This window comes from Martes martes (assembly GCF_963455335.1).
Source record: "Martes martes genome assembly, chromosome: 11".
NCBI lineage: Eukaryota > Metazoa > Chordata > Mammalia > Carnivora > Mustelidae > Martes > Martes martes.
In genome coordinates, this window is record NC_137899.1 from 75,458,759 (window position 1) to 75,480,632 (window position 21,874).

General features: G+C 38.3%; 1 protein-coding gene across 3 annotated transcripts in view; it reads left to right on the top strand.

The window, feature by feature from the left end:
* The window catches only part of MET (MET proto-oncogene, receptor tyrosine kinase), a 114,182-nt gene that overhangs the window by 58,623 nt on the left and 33,685 nt on the right, over positions 1–21,874 (top strand). For all 3 annotated transcript variants that reach the window (XM_080818202.1, XM_080818204.1, XM_080818203.1), the window contains exons 4-10: positions 9,502–9,636; positions 10,400–10,573; positions 15,390–15,550; positions 17,523–17,625; positions 17,732–17,868; positions 18,800–18,961; positions 19,732–19,831. In XM_080818202.1, the coding sequence (XP_080674328.1) occupies positions 9,502–9,636; positions 10,400–10,573; positions 15,390–15,550; positions 17,523–17,625; positions 17,732–17,868; positions 18,800–18,961; positions 19,732–19,831 (972 nt within the window). The remainder of the gene's footprint in view (positions 1–9,501; positions 9,637–10,399; positions 10,574–15,389; positions 15,551–17,522; positions 17,626–17,731; positions 17,869–18,799; positions 18,962–19,731; positions 19,832–21,874) is intronic.

The window sequence follows — 21,874 nt, forward strand, 5'->3', positions numbered from 1 at the left end:
ATCAACATCACTGAAATCCAGTTTGTTTACAGCAAATAATGTTGGGGGAGGAGTCAGTCAGGGCTTGCAGCAAAGACGTTCTAGCTTAAGCTTGCCAAGCAGTACTACCAAGTTCTATAAATGTTTTGACTGCTATAAAGTGCTAAATCTGTGGACAGGCCTAAGTTCCTACAATTCGTGTTTTAATAATACTGTGGAGTTTCTGTTATAAAATAGAATGAACATAATTTTTTTCCAAAAACAGCTGTCATACATGAAAAGGAACAGAAAAATGATTTTTACTTCCTTCCTACCCTGAAGCCTAAAGTCAAAGTTGCTTTGCAAATGTTTTCTCTCAAGAGTTTGCAGCTGTTTCTGCCTTTCCTATTGTGCTTATGTTCAGCTCTGGCTGGGAATACAAGCTTCAGCCCCAGCTGTCGGGTGTAAAGTGAATCAGGTATTTCACAGTGGTTATTTGGTTAGAAAGAATTATATTGTTTAGCTAACAATATTCTATGTATGGCAGAAAAGACATGTTTGACATGTTTCTAACATTTAAACATGTGTAACTTATCTCATACAGGTGCAACTCCATCTAAATATACTGATGTGTACATGTATTAGAGTTTATCTGTAGCTGCAGCTCAACATAGATGCAGATTTCAAAACCAGTTTTTATTTGTGTGATCACCCTCTTGGGATGCTTTGAAGTAAAATAATATAAGTCCTATTCAGAATAGTATAAGTAAACAGTGAGAACAGGGCTTCTTACAAATTTTAAAGGGGGAGGGGGTGTTGAAAAGAACAAAGCTCTGGAACACTAGTGCTGTGTGCAGGGCTACGTGGGAGAGGGAAGACAGTTACTCATGAAGATCACAGGACTAATCACAGGGATTGCCCACGTCTCCCCTTCTGAGCTCCTCATCTAATCAACTTGCAAAAACAATGCCTGATATATACTATAATTTTTTTTTTTTTACATCTCTTGTATAAGGCCTTTAATCTCTAGATGCAAGGCATTACTATTAAAATATTCGTGCATGACTGTCAGGCCAAGGAGAGGGAGTGTATCCTATATCCGGTGTGCTAGGGGTGGGGAGGCACTTTCAAGACTTGTTTCAAGTTCAGCTCCACAAACACTTATTGGGCAGCTACCTTGTGTGCATACAGTGGCCACTGCCTGGGCACTGCCACAGCTGTCACTTGGTTCTTTGGCATTATCCTTGCTCTTCTCCCACCCCCTTTCCCATCTTCCCATTTCCTTAATGCTGTTACCACTCTTGTTCTCTTGTGCCTCTTACCTGGACTAGTTGGATCATAAGCAAGAAAGTTAAGGATACAGGGATCACCTAAAAAGACATCCTTTGCTTGTGATCATTACTTATGACCATTACTTAAAGGATTATGTTAGTAATCAGTGAACCTGAGGATAATTACTCACTTCCACTAAGGAGAATCAATTCATTTGTTGACCTCCTGTCTTCAAATTCTTACAGTTCCTGTACCACCATCATAGTATGTCAGATCTTTGTGTTGGAAGCCTGTGGCATACATTACCTTTGGGATCACTGATATTTTAGAGAATGTAGACACAGATCATCAGTTCATCAGTGCTATGAGCATCCAGCAGAGACCCAGGCAAATGAAGCTTAAACTTAAACATTTCCCTTTAGGGATTGCTAATTTACTGGTCCATTATAAAATGTCAGATAAAAATATCATCTACCTTTCTTTTCTAATGTGTACATCACTGATTTATTTACATCCCTGAAGAATGGTGAATTTGGTATATTCCTTTAGAAGAAAATCTGGGGCCCCTGGGTGGCTTAGTCACTTAAGCGTCAGCCTCTTGACTTAGGCTCAGGTCATGATCCAAGGATCCTGTAATCCAGTCCCATATTGGATTCCACACTTACCAGGAAGTCTGCTTGAGATTCTCTGCCTCTCCCTCTCCTTCTCCTCCTCCCCCTGCTCATGCACATGCATGCACTCTCATGTACTCTCTCTCTCTCTAAAATAAATAAATCTTGGGGCACCTGGGTGGTTCAGTCATTAAGCATCTGCCTTCAGCTCAGGTCATGATCCCACAGTCCTGGGATCAAACCCCACATGGGGCTCCTCTCCCTCTCCCCGCTGCTTGTGTTCATCTCTAACTGTGTGTGTGTCTCTCTCTCAAATAAATAAATAAAACCTTTTTTAAAAACATTAAAGAACATCAAATCTAGGGGAAAATACACACTGTGTCTAGTTGAAATCCGTAGCTGCCACACGTGAAAAAATGTGGGTCATTTTTCATATAAAGTAAATATCCTTTATAAAAATAAATAAATAAATAAATAAATCTTTTTAAAAATGTTTTGAAAATATACCCATGAATTCTGAAACTTCTTTTGTTTGAAAAAGAAACCATTGTGAGTAATAATTTCAGAGCTCTATCTATAACTAAAAATCAACCCCGATGCATGGATAGTCTCCTACAATGAATTCATTCATGCTTTTGAAATATATCTCATACACTGTCATATGCATAGAAAATTAAAACATCATAAATATTTGAAACCATTAAACCATGAAGTATGGGGCACCTGGGTGGCTCAGTTGTTAAATATCTGCCTTGGGCTCAAGATCATAATCCCAGGGTCCTGGGATTGAGTCCCACATCAAGCCGTACATTGGGCCCAACATCAGCCTCCCTGCTCAACAGGAAGCCTGTTTCTCCTTCTCCCATTCCCCCGTTTGTGCTTCATCTTTCACTGTGTTTCTCTCTGCCAAATAAATAAATAAATATCTTTAAATAATAAATAAATAATAAAACATGAAGTATGTGTATCTAAAGTTTTTTTTAACTTTTATGACTTTTAAAATTAAAAAACAGATATGCTCTGTATAAATTGACAGATCCTACAGTTACTGTATTTGGAGTATTGATTTGAAAGCATTCATTATTTAAAATTTTTTAATTTACTAGCTTATTTGGATTTTAGATTCTTAATTTTTTTTTATAAAGGTCTCAATCTGTTTAACTTATTTCGACTCACAATCATTTCAACGTACATGCACATCAGTATTGCAACAATAAGGAAAATGGTTTTGTTTTTATATATAACTGGCCTTTGTAGTACCAGATTGGTATAGAAGCTCTCATGCCCATTTACCAAAAAGAACAAAGGAAAGAACAGAGTAAAGCTTCCTTTAATTCAACTTTTGCCACCTGGTACCTTGTCGTACCACTTTTATCTCTTGAGCTGTCAGCACCAATCAGCAATTTCTATTTCTTCTCATGCCCCCCCACACACCCCCGTTTCAGAAAACTAGGTGTTTACCTTGATTGAAATAAATAGCTCTACTTTTCATATCTGATTTCTTTCTACACAAACACCAATTTCTCTCACATACTGAGGAAGATACTAAACCTAAAGCAGGTGTCTGAACCAGTTCAGGCTACCGTAACAAAATTTCCATAGACTGGGTGGCTTAAACAACAAACATTTACTTCTCACAGTTCAGGAGGTTAGGAAGTTCAGGATCGAGATAGAAGTAGATCTGGTTTCTGGTGAGAACCCGATTCCTGGTTCATAGATGGCTGTTCTTGTGTCCTCACAAGGTTGGAAGAGGGAAAGAGCTCTCTGGGGTTCCTTTGATAAGGCCACTAATATCATTCATGAGGACTCTTACCTTTATGACCTAATTGCCTCCCAAAGGCCCTGCCTCCTAAAACTATCACACTGGGGTTTAAGATTTCAACATAGGAATTTAGGTGGACACAAACATTCATCATATTGCAGTAGGCAAGAAACAAGAGGCATTAGAAGCCCTATCCTGAAAATGTACGCCAAACTCTTGCAGGTTAATTAATATCTGAAACATTTAAAAACCTTATCCCTTCATCAAGGCTTAAGTGAGCTTCTCATTTCAAGCTATTCATGTATTTTGGCAATAGATACGCCTTTAGAACTTACTATGTGCCCAACCCTGTATTGGGAACTATAGGAAAAGCAGACCCACTCCCAAGATCCATAAGGTCACACCCAGTTATAACCCCATCTGTTTATTAATGGTGTCATCTCCTGTCACATTTCTTTCAATTCACATTTTTTTCTCACTGAGTTTCAAACTCCAGTAATTTACATCATCTTTTATTGCAAATTTCCTTAACAGAAATTCTCTATTTTTCTTAATGTTTGAACTAGAAATCAGTCTAGATGCAATTAAAGGTTCTACTCAGTTCTGTTTGCCTAGAAATAGAACTGCATAAGTCCTGTTCTTACAAAAGGAAAATTTATTTGATCTTCAATTTTAGTGTGTGTGCTGCCAAAGACAATAGGTTTCAAAAAAGCAGTAGGGCCAGGGATCCTACCCCAACTCTGACTGATTGTTCTAGTCTACTTTTGTTCCATCTTTTATCCTTTCCCCACCTCCAGCATCTTTAGGACTTTGTTTTACAAAAACCCAGTCTGACTCTGAGGGGATATTCAGAACACTGGTTGGGAGGCCAAGTAGGTGATACCCAGGTACTCAATCTTGGGCAGAAGGAGTGGATGGAAGACTGTGAAACTCCAGAAGTAAGCGTGCGTTTTACTTAATTTAAGAAAATATTGGCAAGAGGCACCTGAGTGGCTCAGTTGGTTGAGTGACTGCCTTCAGCTCAGGTCATGATCCTAGATTCCCAGAATTGAGTCCCACATTGGGCTCCCTGCTCAGCAGGGGGTCTGCTTCTACCTCTGACCTTCCTTCCCCCTCTCATGCTCACTCTCTCTCATTCTCTCTGTCTCTCAAATAAATAAATAAAATCTTTTTTTAAAAAATTTGGTGAAGAAATACAAACCAAAATCACAATAAAGTATCACTTCACACACAGTGGATTGGCTGTAATCAAGAAAATGGAAAATAACAAATGTCAGTGAAGTTGTAGAGAAATTAAAACCCTCACACATTGTTGGTGGGAATGTAGGATTATACACACCTATGGAAAATGGCATGGCAGTTCCTCAAAAGATTAAGTATAGAGTTACCACAAGATCCAATAATTCTACTCCTAGGTGTATACCCGAGAAATGAAAATATATATGTTCTCATAAAAAGTTGCATGTGAATGTTCAATGTAGCAGTATTCACAATAGTGGAAATAACCCAAATGTCTGTCAACTGATGAATGGATAAATAAAATATGTTATGTCCATATAATGGAACATTATTCAGCAGTAAAAATAGTGAAGTACTGATACATGTTCCAACATGATGAACCTTGAGAACATTATGCTAAGTGAAAGAAGCCAGTCACAAAAGACAAGATACTGTAGGATTCCATTCGTGTAAAATGTCTAGAATAGGAAAATCCATAGAGATAGAATGTGGATTAGTGGTTGCAAGGGACTGGACGGCATGAGCAGATGAAGAAGGTGGTGGCTACAGGGTGCTGAGTTTCTGTTTGAGATAACGACAATGTTCCAAAATGATTTTGGTGATGGTAGCACAAATCTGTGACAATACCAAAAACCATTGAACTGTGCATTTTTTAAAAATGGAGAGTAGGGCACCTAATTGGCTCAGTTGGTTAAGCGTCTAACCCTTGATTGGCTCGGGTCTTGATCTCAGGGTCATGAATTCTGGCCCAGCATGGAGCACTTTAAAAAACAAACCAAAAAAAAAAAGGGGGGGGGGAGAGGAAGCCACATACAAATATCTCATGTTAAACTGTATTCATCATTCTTAAGGAAAATTAAATTTTAAAACAATTTAACCAAAAATAAATCTCAGGATGCCAGGGTGGCTCAGTCAGTTAAGTGTCTGCCTTCACCTCAGGTCATGATTCTAGGGTCCTGGGATTGTGTCCTGAGTTGGGCTTTTTGCTCGTGAGGAACCTACTTCTCCCTCTGCCTGCTATTCCCCCTGCTTATGCACACTCACTCACTCTCTCCCTCTCTCTCTCTCTCTGACAAATAATCTATAAAATAAATAAGAATTTGAAAAATAAGTCTCTGTGTATGGGGTAAGAATCTGGCCTTAATGTTTTGAAGATATATCACACAAAATTAATTTGTTTAGGTTTATGGATTTTTAGAGCCTAGCCACAAAGGTTTTATTTTACTTGTACATATATTTCTTCCTCATGTCCTCTCCCAGATAATTTGAGATCCTAGCTACAACAATCAAGTACCTTTGGATTCCTCCCTAACTCCCTCACACCCAAATATATTAGTCTTGCATTTTCAGGAGCATTAAAGAAAAAGGGTTCTGGGAGGGGGAGCGGTTTGAAACCTAAGCATTAAAGATTAGCTCTCAACATAGTCAAAGATAATTGCTAGTCTTCTATTCATACTAATTATCCTAAGAATTAAATTTAAATGCTAGATTCAGTTCTGTCCTTAGAAGTATCTCCATGACAACCAAAAGGAACTTCAAATTTCTTTAAAAAAAAGAAAACTTGCTACAGGGATATTTTGAGGGTTAAAGTGGTTACTCCATTATTTGGAATTCTAGCAATAAGATAAAGGGAGGATTTAATGATAGAAAAGCATTCTTGGCATTTTATAGCAGTAGGTGTCCCTGCAGAGAAAGGGCTAATGATCAACACAAAGGTATTTCCATCTGAGATACCGCCTCTGCTTAAAACTCCAGGTATTTTACTTTTCCCTACAGCCTTCCTGTCTTCTCTGGTTCATCCCATTTTCTGCTTGAAGCCACACTCATCCTAGCTCGTGATCAAAAGTAGAACTCACTGGCTCTAGTAGTAACATTTCCTCTGTGCCATCAAAAACTATTTAGATGTGGAGTCTCTCTCCTTAGGCACACTTGCAGCCAAGATTACTGAAACAAGGAGTATTTGGCAAGGCAAATATATTGTGAAATTTGTTTTAATGCTTTGACTCACGAATGACTCTTGAGAGCTCGGAGTTGAAGCTTTTTATTGGTATTTACTCTGGTGCTCCAAGAGTGTAGCAGTTGAGTGTTTTTAAGAAGAGGTCAAGCAAATCGGATTCTGGCATTAGATAAAGCTCCTTGTAAACCTGACTCTTATACTTTCTAGCTGAAATTTTCTGTTATATTTTCTTTATGGAAAAACTAATAGTACCTACATTGTAGGATTATTGTGAGAAGTAAACAAAAAACCATTTAAAGCTCTTAGCACAATGACTGGCTCAGTCACCCCATGTATGGTGCTCTCCAGACAAAAAATCTGAACAGGGAATACATTAAATCAATCTACCCAAGTTCCAGAGATGCAAAGAGATTCTTTATGAAAAGAAAGACAAAGGTTAATCTTTTCTGGGCAATGAACATTTGAATGGGCTTCAGATATCTGATAAAGTAAAAAAGGATGACCTAGTAATTAGGAAGGATTGCTTATTATAAATATGGGAAATGATATTAAAGAGAACAAAAAGGAGAAAAAGGGGTGCTAGGAGTTGATTGTTATGTAGCAGGTCTGAATAGAATGGAAGCTACAAGAGAGAGGCAAAATGCAAATGTTCATAGGAAGGTTCAGAGGGATGAATAATCTTCAGTGAAGTGAAAACTACAGAATAGGGCATAGAACAGAGTCCAGTTATTAGGAGAGGCTGGGGTTTGATTTTGTTTTTGATTTGTGTGTGAGAGGAACAGATTTTTTTTTTTCACCTTTGTAGTTGGAAGTGATTGGCAACAATCAGGGAAATATGAAAAAAAAAAATGGGGGTGGGCAGATAGGAAAAACAAGTGGTGAGCACCAGAAGTGAGTCAAAACTAAAAAACTGAATAACTGAAATCTGGATAATTTGGGATAGAGGTATTAAAAGTCTGATATCCTGATACTCTGCTTGTAACCTGCACCCAGCGAGGAGGTAGTACTGGTAATTGAACTTCTTTTTGCTTTGGCTACAAAAGTCAAAGACAACTATTTGGCCCTACATTTAGGAATAACAACAGTTTCCATCCCTTCTCATCCTGACCAAATGACCTTTGATCCATCATTTAACTTCTGTGCAAATATAAGCCACCCTGCTTAATGGAGATGTTTTTAAAGTGCTGAGTGTTTGGGGTAGAACAAGTGTTAGAACAAAATGTCATGATGTTTAGCTTTTATGGATGTATGTGAGTTTGGTTCCTTTCTCTATCAACAACCCACTGTCTGGGAGCAAATTAGATACTTTGGGAGTCTTCCCAAATTGTTTCAAGCGTCTTGACTCCTTGTGCTGAAGAAAAAATTTGCAACTAGTTCCCCAAAACATTTGTATGTTGTGTGTAAGTTTGTTAGAGTATTAAGCATTTAATTACACCCGTAATTTTGATTCCCATTTTACAAATGAAAAAGCTGAGGTGGAGGGAATGGTTATTTAATCATCATCTCACAGATTCCCATGTTTGTCCCATGATTTCATACCCATGGCAAATAGTGTACTTTCAATGAAACATGAAAGGGTATTTGGAATGTTGGACAAAGGCAGTTTCAAGCCCAAGGCTTTACTCAGCCTCCTGCACCTCATATAGATATAAACCCATTGCCTATTTAAGAATAAAATGCTTTCCGAGCACTCCTAAACTCTCCTAAGGTCTTAGTGTTCATCTCTGATAGTCATTCTGACTTTTTAAAAATTTTTTAAAAGATTTATTTATTTGAGAGAGAGGGAGTGGGGGTATGTGGGGGGACGGGCAGAGGGAGAAGCAGACTCCTTGAAGAGCAGGGCTTGATCCCTGGACCCTGAGATCATGACCTGAGCTGAAGACAGACACTTAACCAACTGAGCCACCCTGGCACCCCAGTCATTCTGATTTTATCCCTGGACTTCATTATTACTGGGTTCTAGCAGTTAGAGAAGATGGAAATTATATAGCTGCGAAACATCCCAAATTAGAAATACCTGAAAGCAAGAATGACACAAGTCATCAAACCTTCTTTCCAAAGCATTGTTAAAACCATCAGACCTTATAAAACCAGGTCAAGAAGCAGAACTTTGTAATCCAAAAAATAACATCTGATTAGACAATGGTTTATAAAAACAACAGCACATTACTTTAAAGTACCTGAAGGCCTATTTTGACCACAGAAGATCTATAAATATGGCTTAAGAGTAGCAAAGCTGGAACTAAATCTAGATCCTCCAGACTCCCCCATCCACTCTCTGTTCCATTACGTCAAGGAAAGCTGCCCATTGGGGCAGGGAGGGAGAATAAATTTTAAAAAGTTATCTGAAATCCTTGTAGCATAAGTGAAATCTTCTGTTCCTGGGAGAGCTTTGGCTCCTCCGGTTCCCAATAAAATTGTGAGGATTTGACTGTATGTGCTGGCTGATTGACTGAAAGATCTCCTTCCCTATACACAATTAAAAGATCATATACAAAAGTCTGCCTTGGGGATTCAGATGAACTGTCTTCAAGACAGGAGATTAGGAGATGTCGTATTGATTTACAATGAGATCAACTACTGGGCCTTTATTTCAAATACCCATGAGCTCTCCTAATCTGTTATTAACATTATCATCCACATTTTCCACTATGTTTAAACTGAGCTTGTTGGACTGAAGTCATTTATGTTTTGTCTCTCAGGTTGTGGTTTCTCGATCAGGATCATCAACCCCTCATGTGAATTTTCGCCTAGATTCCCACCCTGTGTCTCCTGAAGCAATTGTAGAGCACCCATTAAACCAAAATGGCTACACACTGGTTGTCACTGGGAAGAAGGTAAGCCCTGTTTCCACAGGAAGGTTTTTCCTGAGTGGATATTTACAGTGGGCTTTGTATGGTCTTTTTTCACTTCTCTCTTGGTCTTGGATTCACCTCTTCTCCCTCTGATTATGTCTTGAGTATTCCAGAGATGTTCTGAAACCAAGTTAAATCTTTATTCAGAAAGATCGGACCAAAGGGAGGTGCTCTTCATAATGTGTATTTCTCCTTTTGTCCTGTATTTCTCAATGAGAAAAACAAACACACAGAATGAGAATTACGTCCTAAGGGCAGAACTCTAGTGCAAGCAGATAAGTCCTGAAATGTACATTGGAATCTGACACCAACCGGTAATCCCTCTTCTCTGAGAGAAGGAGGTGCATCTTGATGCCAAATGACATGTAAACTTACTTAGAATTTCCCAGGGGTTCAGGTGTGTTTTCCAGCCGCTTAAATTATACTCTCTTGTTATTTTAAAATCGTCTCAGACAGAGCAAAATGTTCCTACTAAATAAAACCTCTAACAATGCATGACAGTCCTTGTGTTCCCTGGACAGTAATGGTGGTGATTATCACATATGCACCAACAACAGAGGAAAGGAAGGAATTTGGGTTTTTTGTTTAAAGCACTTAATCATTATTACAAGATTTTCACACATAGGTGGTATCCCTAGTAGACTCCATACAATTATATTTACATGTATCTTTGGTGTATTTAGTTTTCATTGAACAAATAAACAAAAAAACCTCTGGAAGTTCTTTCCATCGCTTTTCTTCACAGATCACCAAGATCCCACTGAATGGCTTAGGCTGTGAACATTTCCAGTCCTGCAGTCAGTGTCTCTCCGCGCCTCCCTTTGTGCAGTGCGGCTGGTGCCATGATAAATGTGTGCAGTTGGAGGAATGCCCCACTGGAACATGGACTCAGGAGATCTGTCTGCCTACAATCTATGAGGTAGGAATCTGTCAGCCGTCATGTATGTTTTTTGGTAAACATAAATCCCATTAACGAAAAAATTCTAAATTCAGTTTATTCATTTAGCTGTGAGACATCAGCAAAAGCACCATCCTTCTCCAAGGTTTTCCTTCCCTGTGACATACCTGAGTCCTATACCTGAAATAGTTGCTTTATACTCAATAAGTAGTTCTCTCCTTGAGCCAGTTGCTCTCCCTTAGTGCTTTGTGAATAAAAGAGTGGTGGCTGTTGAGCAACTTTGCTCCCCATTTCCTCACCCTGGGACATTTTCCCTCCTAACCAATGTGACTCAGTGATTGCTCACCACCTACTTAATCTACCAGGTGCCCAAACATGAGCCTCAACCACACACAGAGATCTGCTCATGGCACAACCCAGACTCTTAAGCTGAACCATGCAAGCTAGGGATGCCAGCCATGCTGTGGCAGAAAGGGCAGAAGATTTCTTCCTGTCTGATGTATGGATGGTGATCTTGTCTCATCACACATAACGCTAGAGGTTACTTCACAGGCCAGTGTAGGAGGCAAGTGGACAGTGAACACCCGTGGGTGGCTATATGCCTTCTCTCAGAGTTCCTGGAAGAGCAATACAGGTGCAACTGATGACTAATGCTAACATCTATACTCTGTGAGCCATTTCATTCTTTAATTCATTCCAAAAATATTTATTAACTGCATACCATATAGCTGCACTCTCCTAGACACTAAGGAAGTGTGGTCTGAACAAGAAAAAAGTGCCTCCTCCTATTGGAGAACTCAGCTTCTAGCAGTGAGCTCAGTCATGGCATTGTGGCTGTGCTTTCCAACTCTCTGCTGAGAGTTTAAGCAGATAGCTGGTACTATGAAAATCTCCATGGCAATTTTTTTAAATGTCTCGATCCAAATGCATTTTTGCTTGAAAATAATTCCCTATGAGGACCCATTATGTACCTTCCCTGCTCACGTATAGAACAGTTGGACTTTAGTAAATGATTCTTGTGAAAGACTCAAGTTAAAGGTCTCGGTCACCTGGTTCAAGCCCAACTAAACAAAGTGTGCAAGTCAGAACAAGAACCGCCCCCCAAGTGCATGGCTGTTTTCATTTAGTTACGGTTTGGGGCAAGATTTGTGCAGGGTGACTGGGTTTTAAACAAATCATTTTCTGTTAGATGAAACACAGTGGTTAAGATTTAGCTTGATCGGCCAGGGAATAACCTAGAAGATAGTAAGAAAACAAACTTAAATCTATACTGTGGTAGTATGCACACTTTTTTTGGTTTAGTATATTTTTAAAACCATGTGCAATTTTATACTTTTTTAAACACAGCCTTGGCAATTTGAGACACTAGAAATCTGAACTCAGAAATTCCGTGAAAGAGATATGGGGAGAGTACATGTGTGTAAGTGGCGGGGCGGGGGGTGTTACACATTCAGTCGAATCACAACAATTTTATTTCAAAAATAGCTAAACTTGTGTTTTAAATACAGGGCAGGTTTAGAGCCTGTACGAATGGAACATTTAATTTGACCAATATACTTCCTTCTATTGTTTATGAAAGCCATATTAAAATGGTTTTTTAAAGACAACCAAATATTTTAGGATTTTCTGGAACCAGAAAATCTCTCACAGTATTAAATCTCCCTCTGTTCTCACCTTTCCTAACTTTCTGTAGTTGGTGATTTTAAAAGGTTGCATTGCATTGTGCACAAGTCAGTGAGGTTTGGGCTGTATAGTTAGGAGGAAAGTAGTGCAGCTGAGTCCATAAATCCCTTTCGGTTCATAGTTGTTAGGAAGATTTCATGCTGCACTAGACCGTAACATTTAGCATTCTTACTGCAAAAAAATAAGACAGATTATTCATCTATTTCTTATCTGTCTTAAACACTATAGGCACAAAACCCAACTAGTGTATAGTTTCACTTTCCAGTAAATGTGAATTAACCTACTTTGCAAGGTACATGATGTTCAGTGGCTGAAATTCTTTGCAATTCCACATAAGAGAGATTTCAGGATTGCAAGCCCATTATTTTGTTTCAAACATGTTATCTGATCTCATACTTAAAGAGCAATGAGAAATGCTTCAGAAAAGGAAGAGCACTTTCCAATGCATTCTGAATTTATTAAGATAAAATTGTCATATCTTGTAGGATTGAATTCAGTCCCAGTGAGACAACAAAATGATTTATTAATTGATTGGAAGACTCAGATAAGAAGCGACAGTGGTATCTTATGGGGCGGAGTAGGGGTAGAGGTGTCATTCAGCCTACCACCAATATATTTATAACTTTTTAAACTACTTAAGAGGCAAATTCTAATTTTCCAGGGAGGGTTTATTGTTGTTTTAGCGTTCTCATGTGTTATCTTGGTGGGTTTTGAAAATGTGATCGTTTAAATCATTTTCACCTGTGAAAGGGTTCTAGTTGCTTTGGTAGCTGTTTTTCCCCTATCCAGACAGGTGGGAGACCTGGCCTCTGTGGCTTTATCCCAGACACTCATTTCCTTCCCACAAAGTTTCCCTCCCCTCAGGATAACTCAGTTTGCCAGCTCATTGTTGGTTTATCCAAGGGTGTGTTGTCCAAAACCGCTTCCTTCCTTTTCCCCTGGAAGAGTGAACATTACCCCATAAGCTAAGGGGGAAATGTTCCAATGCCCTGCTCTAATATCTCAGCCCAGGGAGGAAAGCTAAGTTGAGCTGCACTTTTGAATCCTGACCAACCGCCTAGCAAAGGTTTTATAATCTCCATTTCTGCTGCTTACACACCAATGGAACAACTCTGTGTCTTTTCTCAAATCATCACCCAATCCATTTGCCTTCTGTAGAAAGTGATGATGTCTGTAGAGTGACAGACTTCAATTTTTACATAGAAAGGGAGGATCTAAGCGGCAGAATCAGGCCAACATCAGCCTTAGGCAACTGTTTTCTATGGGGGAATCTCCTCCTGAAAGGAGGGAAAGGCAGCTGTGTGGCTGCCTCAGGCTGAAGAGAGTCAGGAGGGTTAGATGCCTCTCTCTCTCCTACTGGATTTCTAACATAGTAATAAACAGGCATTTTTTTCTCGACCAGTTCTCCTTTGCCTAGACATGGACAAGGTAAGTTTTCATGGACAGCACAAGTGTGTAATGGATTTTATGCATAAAATAGCTATCATAAAAGCATTAAACTAAGACTTTAAAGGGATTTAGTAGCAAGGGTAAGTTAAAACTTTGATTTGCAATTGTTTACTTGGGATGAGTGGAAACATTTGCAAATTTGAATTTTGCTAAAAGCCCTTTTAAATTGTAAAAGAATCACTTTTGGACTTTTACTAACTGGCCTTTAGCAAACACCTTTACTGGTTTTTGAGTTGCCTCTATGGTGATGCTATGTTTTCCCACCATTGTACTTTACAGCACAATTTACAATATGCCCCCCCCCAAAGAGCATTTCCTTTCTCAATTGTGACAAAGCTGCTGAAGAGAAGCTTATTTTTAACTTGGAAATTTGTTTTGTTTTAATAGTTTTAGCCTAAGGAGAGTTGTCTTATAGACTTCATAAGAACCTACTGCTATCTTATGTCACAGTTGCCAGAATTTTATTAATGAGCTCACTTTTTACTTTCAACACACCAAAAGTAAGCCTGCAATAGAAAAATGAACCTATTTATTTAACATTGAACATGGGGGAGAAAAAAATCAGCCCTAGAAATGAGATGTAAAATAATGCCAAGAGAGATAATTAGAAACATTGCTACAATACAGATCACATTTGGGGCTCTTTCTAGTTTTTTTAATATATATTTCTAATAGAAATTATATATTATATGTATTGATTTAAAATTAATATAGTTTTTTAAAAGCTGGGTGTGTCAGCTAACCAGCTGGTATATATCAAACGGTGACCACATTTAAAGAAAGAAAGGAAAATCCCAGATCAGTAATAAATATGAATTAACAAGTACAAAGAAATAGATTAATTTATTCATTTGTTAGTGCTTGGCATGTAGTAGATGATTTATAATGATTGAGGGAATGGTAGATATATACTGAATACCATCTATGTGTCCGGTATTATGATAGCTGCTGAAGCAACTGTGAAAACACTGGATACCAAGAGGTATTTTTACTTCTCTCGTTTGGGAATACCGTAGCACAAGATTGTAGCAAACACCCAGCTCATGCACAGAAAGAGACATATATTGGTGCTTGACTTCTAGGGCCCTTGAAAGATTTTTGATCAGAGTTTGAACTGGAGGCCCATGAAAGAGTTATAATGAGAGTTACAAGAATGTACAAGTCTGGGCTCAAACTGTCTACTCCACCCTAGAAGATTACCAGCTGAATTCACTTCAGAGTGGCCCAAGAAGGCCCTCATTTCCACCCCGGTTGAATCTGCTCTCTGTCCCATTTCTGAATCTCCTGAAAACAACTTATTTCATCAGCACATCTTAGATAGTTTTAATATTTGTTCCAGCATCTGTGGAATTTGTGACCCTTTTTCCTGCAGTGAAAATTCCACTTTTTAAGACAGTGGCAGAGGGATGCCTGGGTGGCTCGGTTGGTTAAGCATCTGCCTTCAGCTCAGGTCATGATCCCAGGGTCCTGGGATGGAGTCCCACATCTGGCTCCTTGCTCAGCGGGGAGCCTGCTTCTCCTTCTGCCTGTTCTGCCTGCTGCTCTCTGTGCTTCTGCTCTCTCTCTGACAAATAAATAAAATCTTAAAAAAAAAAAAAGTGGCAGAATAGAAAAATTTCAGTGAGAATACATGTTGTGTTTGTTTTGCACACAAACAAAAAATAATGTCTTGAGTTTTTTTTTAAGTTCTCGGTTGTCCTTGTAGGTTTTCCCAACTAGCGCACCCTTGGAAGGAGGAACGATGCTGACCATATGTGGCTGGGACTTCGGATTCAGGAGGAATAATAAATTTGATTTAAAGAAAACCAAAGTTCTCCTTGGAAATGAGAGCTGCACCTTGACCTTAAGTGAGAGCACAACAAATATGTAAGGATCTAAAAATGTTTTTTCTGGGGTGTGGTTGGAAAAAACAGGTTGTATTTTAGAATGAATGCTTGTAAAGACTGTCCCAAAAGTCCACATCTTGAATCAGAAAGAGTCTTGGCCCTCTAACTTCGCTTGCGGAACTGTTTTTTGTTCTTAATCCTGTTTACTTAACCAGGATTAAAAAAGGAGAAAGGTGACATTACCTAGGCAAAGAGAAGAAGAGCATCGGGGAATTTTTCAACCATTTTTGTAACATTTCTTTAGAAATTGTTTGGGTAGATTTGAAAGAACAGCACTGGGCGAAGTTGCTCCATCTTTAAAGTCTTCAAATATAGAATCTCCAATGGCTTTTTCTATAAAAATCAGTAAAAGAGCTCAATAAAGACCCTCTCTTCTAAATTTACTTTCTAAACCTCAGAAATGTAGTAAAGCAGCTCAGTCACATTTTTGAGACTTCTTTCTTTCTTTTTTTGATGCACCTAAATTTATATTCAGCTGATATTTATTGGTATTGTAATGTAAGGAGAGTATCTCATTTAGCCATTCATCCCAGAAGATAGAAATACCATACGAATTTTACAGAGGTATTGTCTGAAGTTCAGAAAGGTGGAATGCAGGGATGCCTGGGTGGCTCAGCCAGTTGAGCATCTGTCTGCCTTTGGCTCAGGTCATGATCCCAGAGTCCTGGGAATGAGCCCCACATCAGGGACCTTGCTCAGGAGGGAGCCTGCTTCTCCCTCTGCTTGCCACTCCCCCTGCTTGTGCTCTCTCTCTCTGACAAATCAATAAATCTTTAAAAAGAAAAAAAAAGAGGGGCACCTGGGTGGCTCAGTGGGTTAAAGCCTCTGCTTTCAGCTCAGGTCATGATCCCAGGGTCCTGGGATTGAGCCCTGCATCGGCTCTCTGCTCTGCAGGGAGCCTCCTTCCTCCTCTCTCTGCCTGCCTCTCTGCCTACCTGTGATCTTTGTCTATAGAATAAGTAAATAAAATCTTTAAAAAAAAAAAAAAGAAAAGAACAAAACGAGGTGGAGTGTAGTTTAGCAGAGGCAATCCAGAGAGTAAGAATTTAACAGGCCTTCAGACTCAGCTCTCCTGATTCAAGAGGTGTGCTTATTCCACCATTTTCTCCATTCGCCTTCTATCAAATGTAAATCCCATACTGAATGGAGGATCTGGAAATTTTTAGTTATCAGGTAGTAGTAATAACAGCCAAACATTTCAAGCTTTATGGTTGAACCTCTTCTATCAAGTGTTTATTTTATGCCTTGTAGAATTCCTTCCAGGATCACACAGAGGTCTAAATGTACTCATTTACCGAGACCAAAACATCAATTAATGTTGTACTTGTTTAGGCTAACGGGAAAACAAATTCTTCCTAGAAATCTTCCTCGTGAGTCCTTATTCCTTGTTTTATATGTTAGAACCTGTAAAAGTAAAACATAATTCATTCTCTTCTTTAAAAATTTGCTTAACAGAACAAATCACGTTTATACACTCTCAGGACTGTAAGATTATTAATTCAAAAATAATTCTGTGGAAAGTCTGTCACAACTTCACTATTTTTAAGGTGACACGTGTAACCACAAAGTGTACCTGTTGACATACTTTAATGAAGAGATTTGGTTTATTTATAATTAGCCCATTGTTTCATATGGTATTGAAATATTTCTTTATCTTAAGTATGCCAAACATTATGCCTATAATTTTAGAGGTTTCAACTTAGATTATTATGAATTTTTCTATTGGCGAAGTCTATATTGATGAGGTTTAACAGTTCCTGTGTTGTCTATGTGAAGTGTAATAGTACAGAAATGGAAATATACGATGTTTAGCCCTAATGCTTACCACAAAACTCTGCTTGCTATTCAGATTAACCAGCTCACAATTTATAGTTAATGTTCCTTCACATAAAACAGCCAAACCAGAAAATGCCTTTGGATTTGCAACATATTAAACTTTGGGTTTTTTTCAGGCTGAAATGCACAGTTGGTCCTGCATTGAATGAGCATTTCAATATATCCATAATTATTGCAAATGGTCGAGGGACAGCACAATACAGTAAATTTTCCTATGTGGTAAGTCGAAGCACTAATTCTTGAGAACATAGGATATTTGTTACTTAATCTATTTAGAGTCATAAAATTAACAAGTTACTTTGTTTTGTTTTTATTTCCTTTTCAGGATCCTATAATAACAAGTATTTCTCCAACTTATGGTCCTAAGACTGGTGGCACCTTGCTAACTTTAAATGGAAAGTACCTGAACAGTGGGAATTCTAGACACATTTCAATTGGTGGAAAAACATGTACTTTAAAAAGGTGTTGTAAATTATTTTTTGTTGCATCAATCAAATAGGATTAGTATCTACACCTAACAAATCAAGAAAAGATTGTTCTTTTTGTGTGTGTGTGGAGGAAAATCAAGATGTGTATTATTTACTCCCCTACTGACAAAACTTCCTCCTTCCCATATCCATCTACCTTTTTGCTGATCTTTCTACCCTTCCCTTATGTTGATTAATTCCACTTTTTAAGTTCGTCTTCCCATCTACCTTCTCTAGTTTTATGTCTTAGTATCCTGGCTATGCTATGAGCTGTGAGATTCTGATAATTGACAATAAATTAAACATTTCCATCAAGATTTACAATTTGGCTAAATCACTTTGGGGACGTGAGAAACATGAGGGAGATTGGGTCTAGAGGGAAGTTAGGTTTCTGATTCTTAGAGGTGAAAGAACTCAGTTTAATCAAATATCAAAAAGATACTTTAAAAATTGCTTAAAATCCCAAATGTTTTGAAGTCTTAGATGGCTTGTCTATAACAAGGCTCAGTCTGGGACCCAGTCAAATGTAAATAGGCTACATTAGAAAGCGCTTTTTTGGGGGCCCTTGGTTGGCTCAGTGGGTTAAGCCTCTGCCTTCAGCTCAGGTCATGATTCCACTCAGGTCATGATTCCTCTCAGGTCATGATCTCAGGGTGCTGGGATCCAGCCCCTCATCGCATCAGGCTCTCTGCTCAGCAGGGAGCCTGCTTCCCCCTCTCTCTGTGCCTGCTGTTCTGCCTACTTGTGATCTCTCTCTGTCAAATAAATAAAGAAAATCTTTTAAAAAAAAAAAAAAGCTTTTTTCTAAACGCATCTGGAAATTCTCATTTAGGAGCCATTGAATGATACACTTTTGATTTATGCATATAATTCTAAAATATGTGCATCTAATAGCTAAGGTCAATTTTCTTAATTTTTTTGTTCAGTGTGTCGGATAGTATTCTCGAATGTTATACCCCAGCTCAACCCACTCCAACTGAGTTTCCTATTAAATTGAAAATTGACTTAGCCAACCGAGAGATGAACAGCTTCAGTTACCAGGAAGACCCCATTGTCTATGCAATTCATCCAACCAGATCTTTTATTAGGTAAGTAAAGGCTTCTGATGAGTATAAGAAAATAATGAACATAAGAATGATTTGTCTGTCAAATAGTCAAGAGGAATTGCAGTTTTATCTCTGGCTTTGATGCTGTTGCATTTCTTTTAAAGGCCACCTTTCTAATTCAGGAGTGAAAACTACATTCAGGTTTTGAGTACAATTTGACTTTATCATTGCTAGGATCATGCCAAGAAACATTTTATCCTACTCTATTACATGTTAAATGGATTTCAGTGCAACAGTTTAATGTGACACCTTAGTATTTGTGCACTTACATTATGTACATGTCAAGTCTGTACTAACTTTAGTGCCCAAAAGAGGAGTTACCTCTTTTCCCTCCATTCTTCAGTGTATTTTTGCTCTGCCTACTTTAGACACAACTTTCCCCTATACCAGACGCCCTTTGAATAAGTATTTCTTTGGGCCCAGTTCATCTTTGGGCCTTGTTTCCATCAATTCTGTCTAACAATAATTAAGTTCATTTCATTTGGATTTATTTTTAAAAGAGAAAAAATATTTCTTTTGTATGTTTTGTGAGTAAAAGAAAAATACATTTCCTCAACTTATATAGAAATTTTAAAATATATATTTAGTTCAATAACTGTTTCCAAAAAGTAGTTACCACAGAACTTCCATTTGACTTCGGTTGTGACTGTAAATTTCAGTCACCACATGGGAGGTAATTTAACTTCTTTCTTAAAATACTTGGTAGAGAAAGGACCTCTCAATATTACTATTTTTCTATTTTATTTTGCCAGTGGTGGGAGCACAATAACAGCTGTTGGAAAAAACTTGCATTCAGTTAGTGTCCTGAGGATGGGAATAAATGTACATGAAGCAAGAAGGAATTTTACGGTGGTAAGTGCTTTGAGAGATGGTTGTGCTTAAAACTCTGCATCTCTGCTTTTACCCCTAGCTTTCTGGGTACATAGGACATTTGGGTTTTGCTTTTAATTTTGCTAGTTACCTTCCTTGCAACACAGATCCAATAGTATATTTTATAAAACAACTAAAATTATCTTGCCTCAGGCAAACATTATAAAATGCACACACACACACACTCACACAATGCTAGACACAAATGATGATTACCAACTTGAGGCAGTGTTTTTAAAGATAGTTGGTACAGATAGGAAACTACATCATTCCTTGTCTTAGTTCAGGATGCTATAACAGAAATACCGTAGACTGGGTAGCTTAAACAACAAACATTTATTTCTTGCAGTTCTGAAAGTTGGGGAGTGTAAGATTAAGGTACCGGCAGATCCAGGTGTCTGGTGAGGGCATGGTTTCTGATTTGCAGAAGACCACCTTCAGATTACATCCTCACATGGCAGAAAGAGAAAGAGAAGCAAGCTCTCTTGGGTCTCTATTTTTTTGTTGTTAATATTTGAGAGAGAGAGGAGAGAAAGCAAGAGAGCACGCCTACACATAAACAGGGGGAGGGGGGGAAAGGAGGGGCAGAGGGGGGAAGCAATCCCTGCTAAGTGGGGAGCCCAAGAGAGGCTCAGTCCCAGGACCCTGAGATCATGACCTGAGCCAAAGTCAGATGCTTAACTCACTGAGCCACCCAGGTACCCCTTGAATCTCTTCTTATAAGGGGACTATAACTCTATAAGCACTCAATTCTTATAACCTAATTACCTTCCTGAGGCCCCATCTCCAAATACCATCATGCTGAGGATTAGGGTTACAACATGTGACTTTGGGAGGGGCACAAACATTCAGTCCATAGCATTCCTCTCTCCCTTTTTTTAATGTACCAAAGAACATTGCTCTTTTGCTCTAATATTGCTGCAGCATCCTTGTTTTTCTAAGTGGCAGCACACATGTGCTCTTACATCCCAGTGTTGTTACTGTTCTTCTTGTCCCTTTGTTAGCATGTTATCAAATAATGAGAAAGACCATTAGAAGGCTGATGTCCTAGAGTGTATGTTGTTTGGTATTTCTCTACCTTCCCTTCTTTTATTTGCAAAGCTGATTAAAATTAAACAAATGCCTCCTTAAAAGTGATTGACCTATCTTGTGGTCTCACAATTTATATAGATTACATTGAAATGGTAGTTTTAGTTTAGACTTTAGGAAGGTTGGAATTATTTACAAGGATTTCATATTTTTGTTGATGTTTTTCTCTAATATAAAATACCATAATCTAGTTGGACTTGTGCACTCAACTAAAAATAAAAGTTCTAAGTGCCCCCTCTCAAGCAGGGTCTCAATTGGGCAGGTGATAGATTGAATTACAGCACTTTCTTTTAGATTCTCCATCCAATATTTCTTGAAGACTAAGGCCACAGTGTTCTTTAATTACAAAAACCAATTTGGGGCTAAAAATGTCAAGCCAAATCACCAAACAATAAGGTCATCTCCAATGAGATTTTTCTTGACCTTCTCTATCAGCCACATTGCATCACCTCTAAAGAGTATTATTAGATTTTTATCATATTCCTGCGAGATTGTACTCCAGGGAGTTACCGGATGAAGTAGAGAGCTTTAAAACCAATCCCCACACATGGCCACAAATAAAGTTAGAACACCACTGCTATTAGTTTAAAGAGTATCACTTCTCCACAGCTAAACAGAACAATTTTTCATTAACCAAATAAGGATACCCTTTTTGGTGTTGGCGTGTGACTCTTTAGAAATCTGAGAAATTATTAGTTTATCTAATCATGCTGAGCCTAGGTTATTAAAATAATAGCTAAATTTCCTTCTCCCTCATAACCATTATGATGACATGTAGACACCTTTTGGCTTTATTTATATATTTGTAATCAAACATTTCTTTAAAAACCTCCTAGATGTTAAACATAAGAGTTCCATAACCCAAGGGAGATTCAAACAATGATAGAAGATAAAAATCTTACCTCTACATATCTGGAAATGTAAACTTCTCTTGTT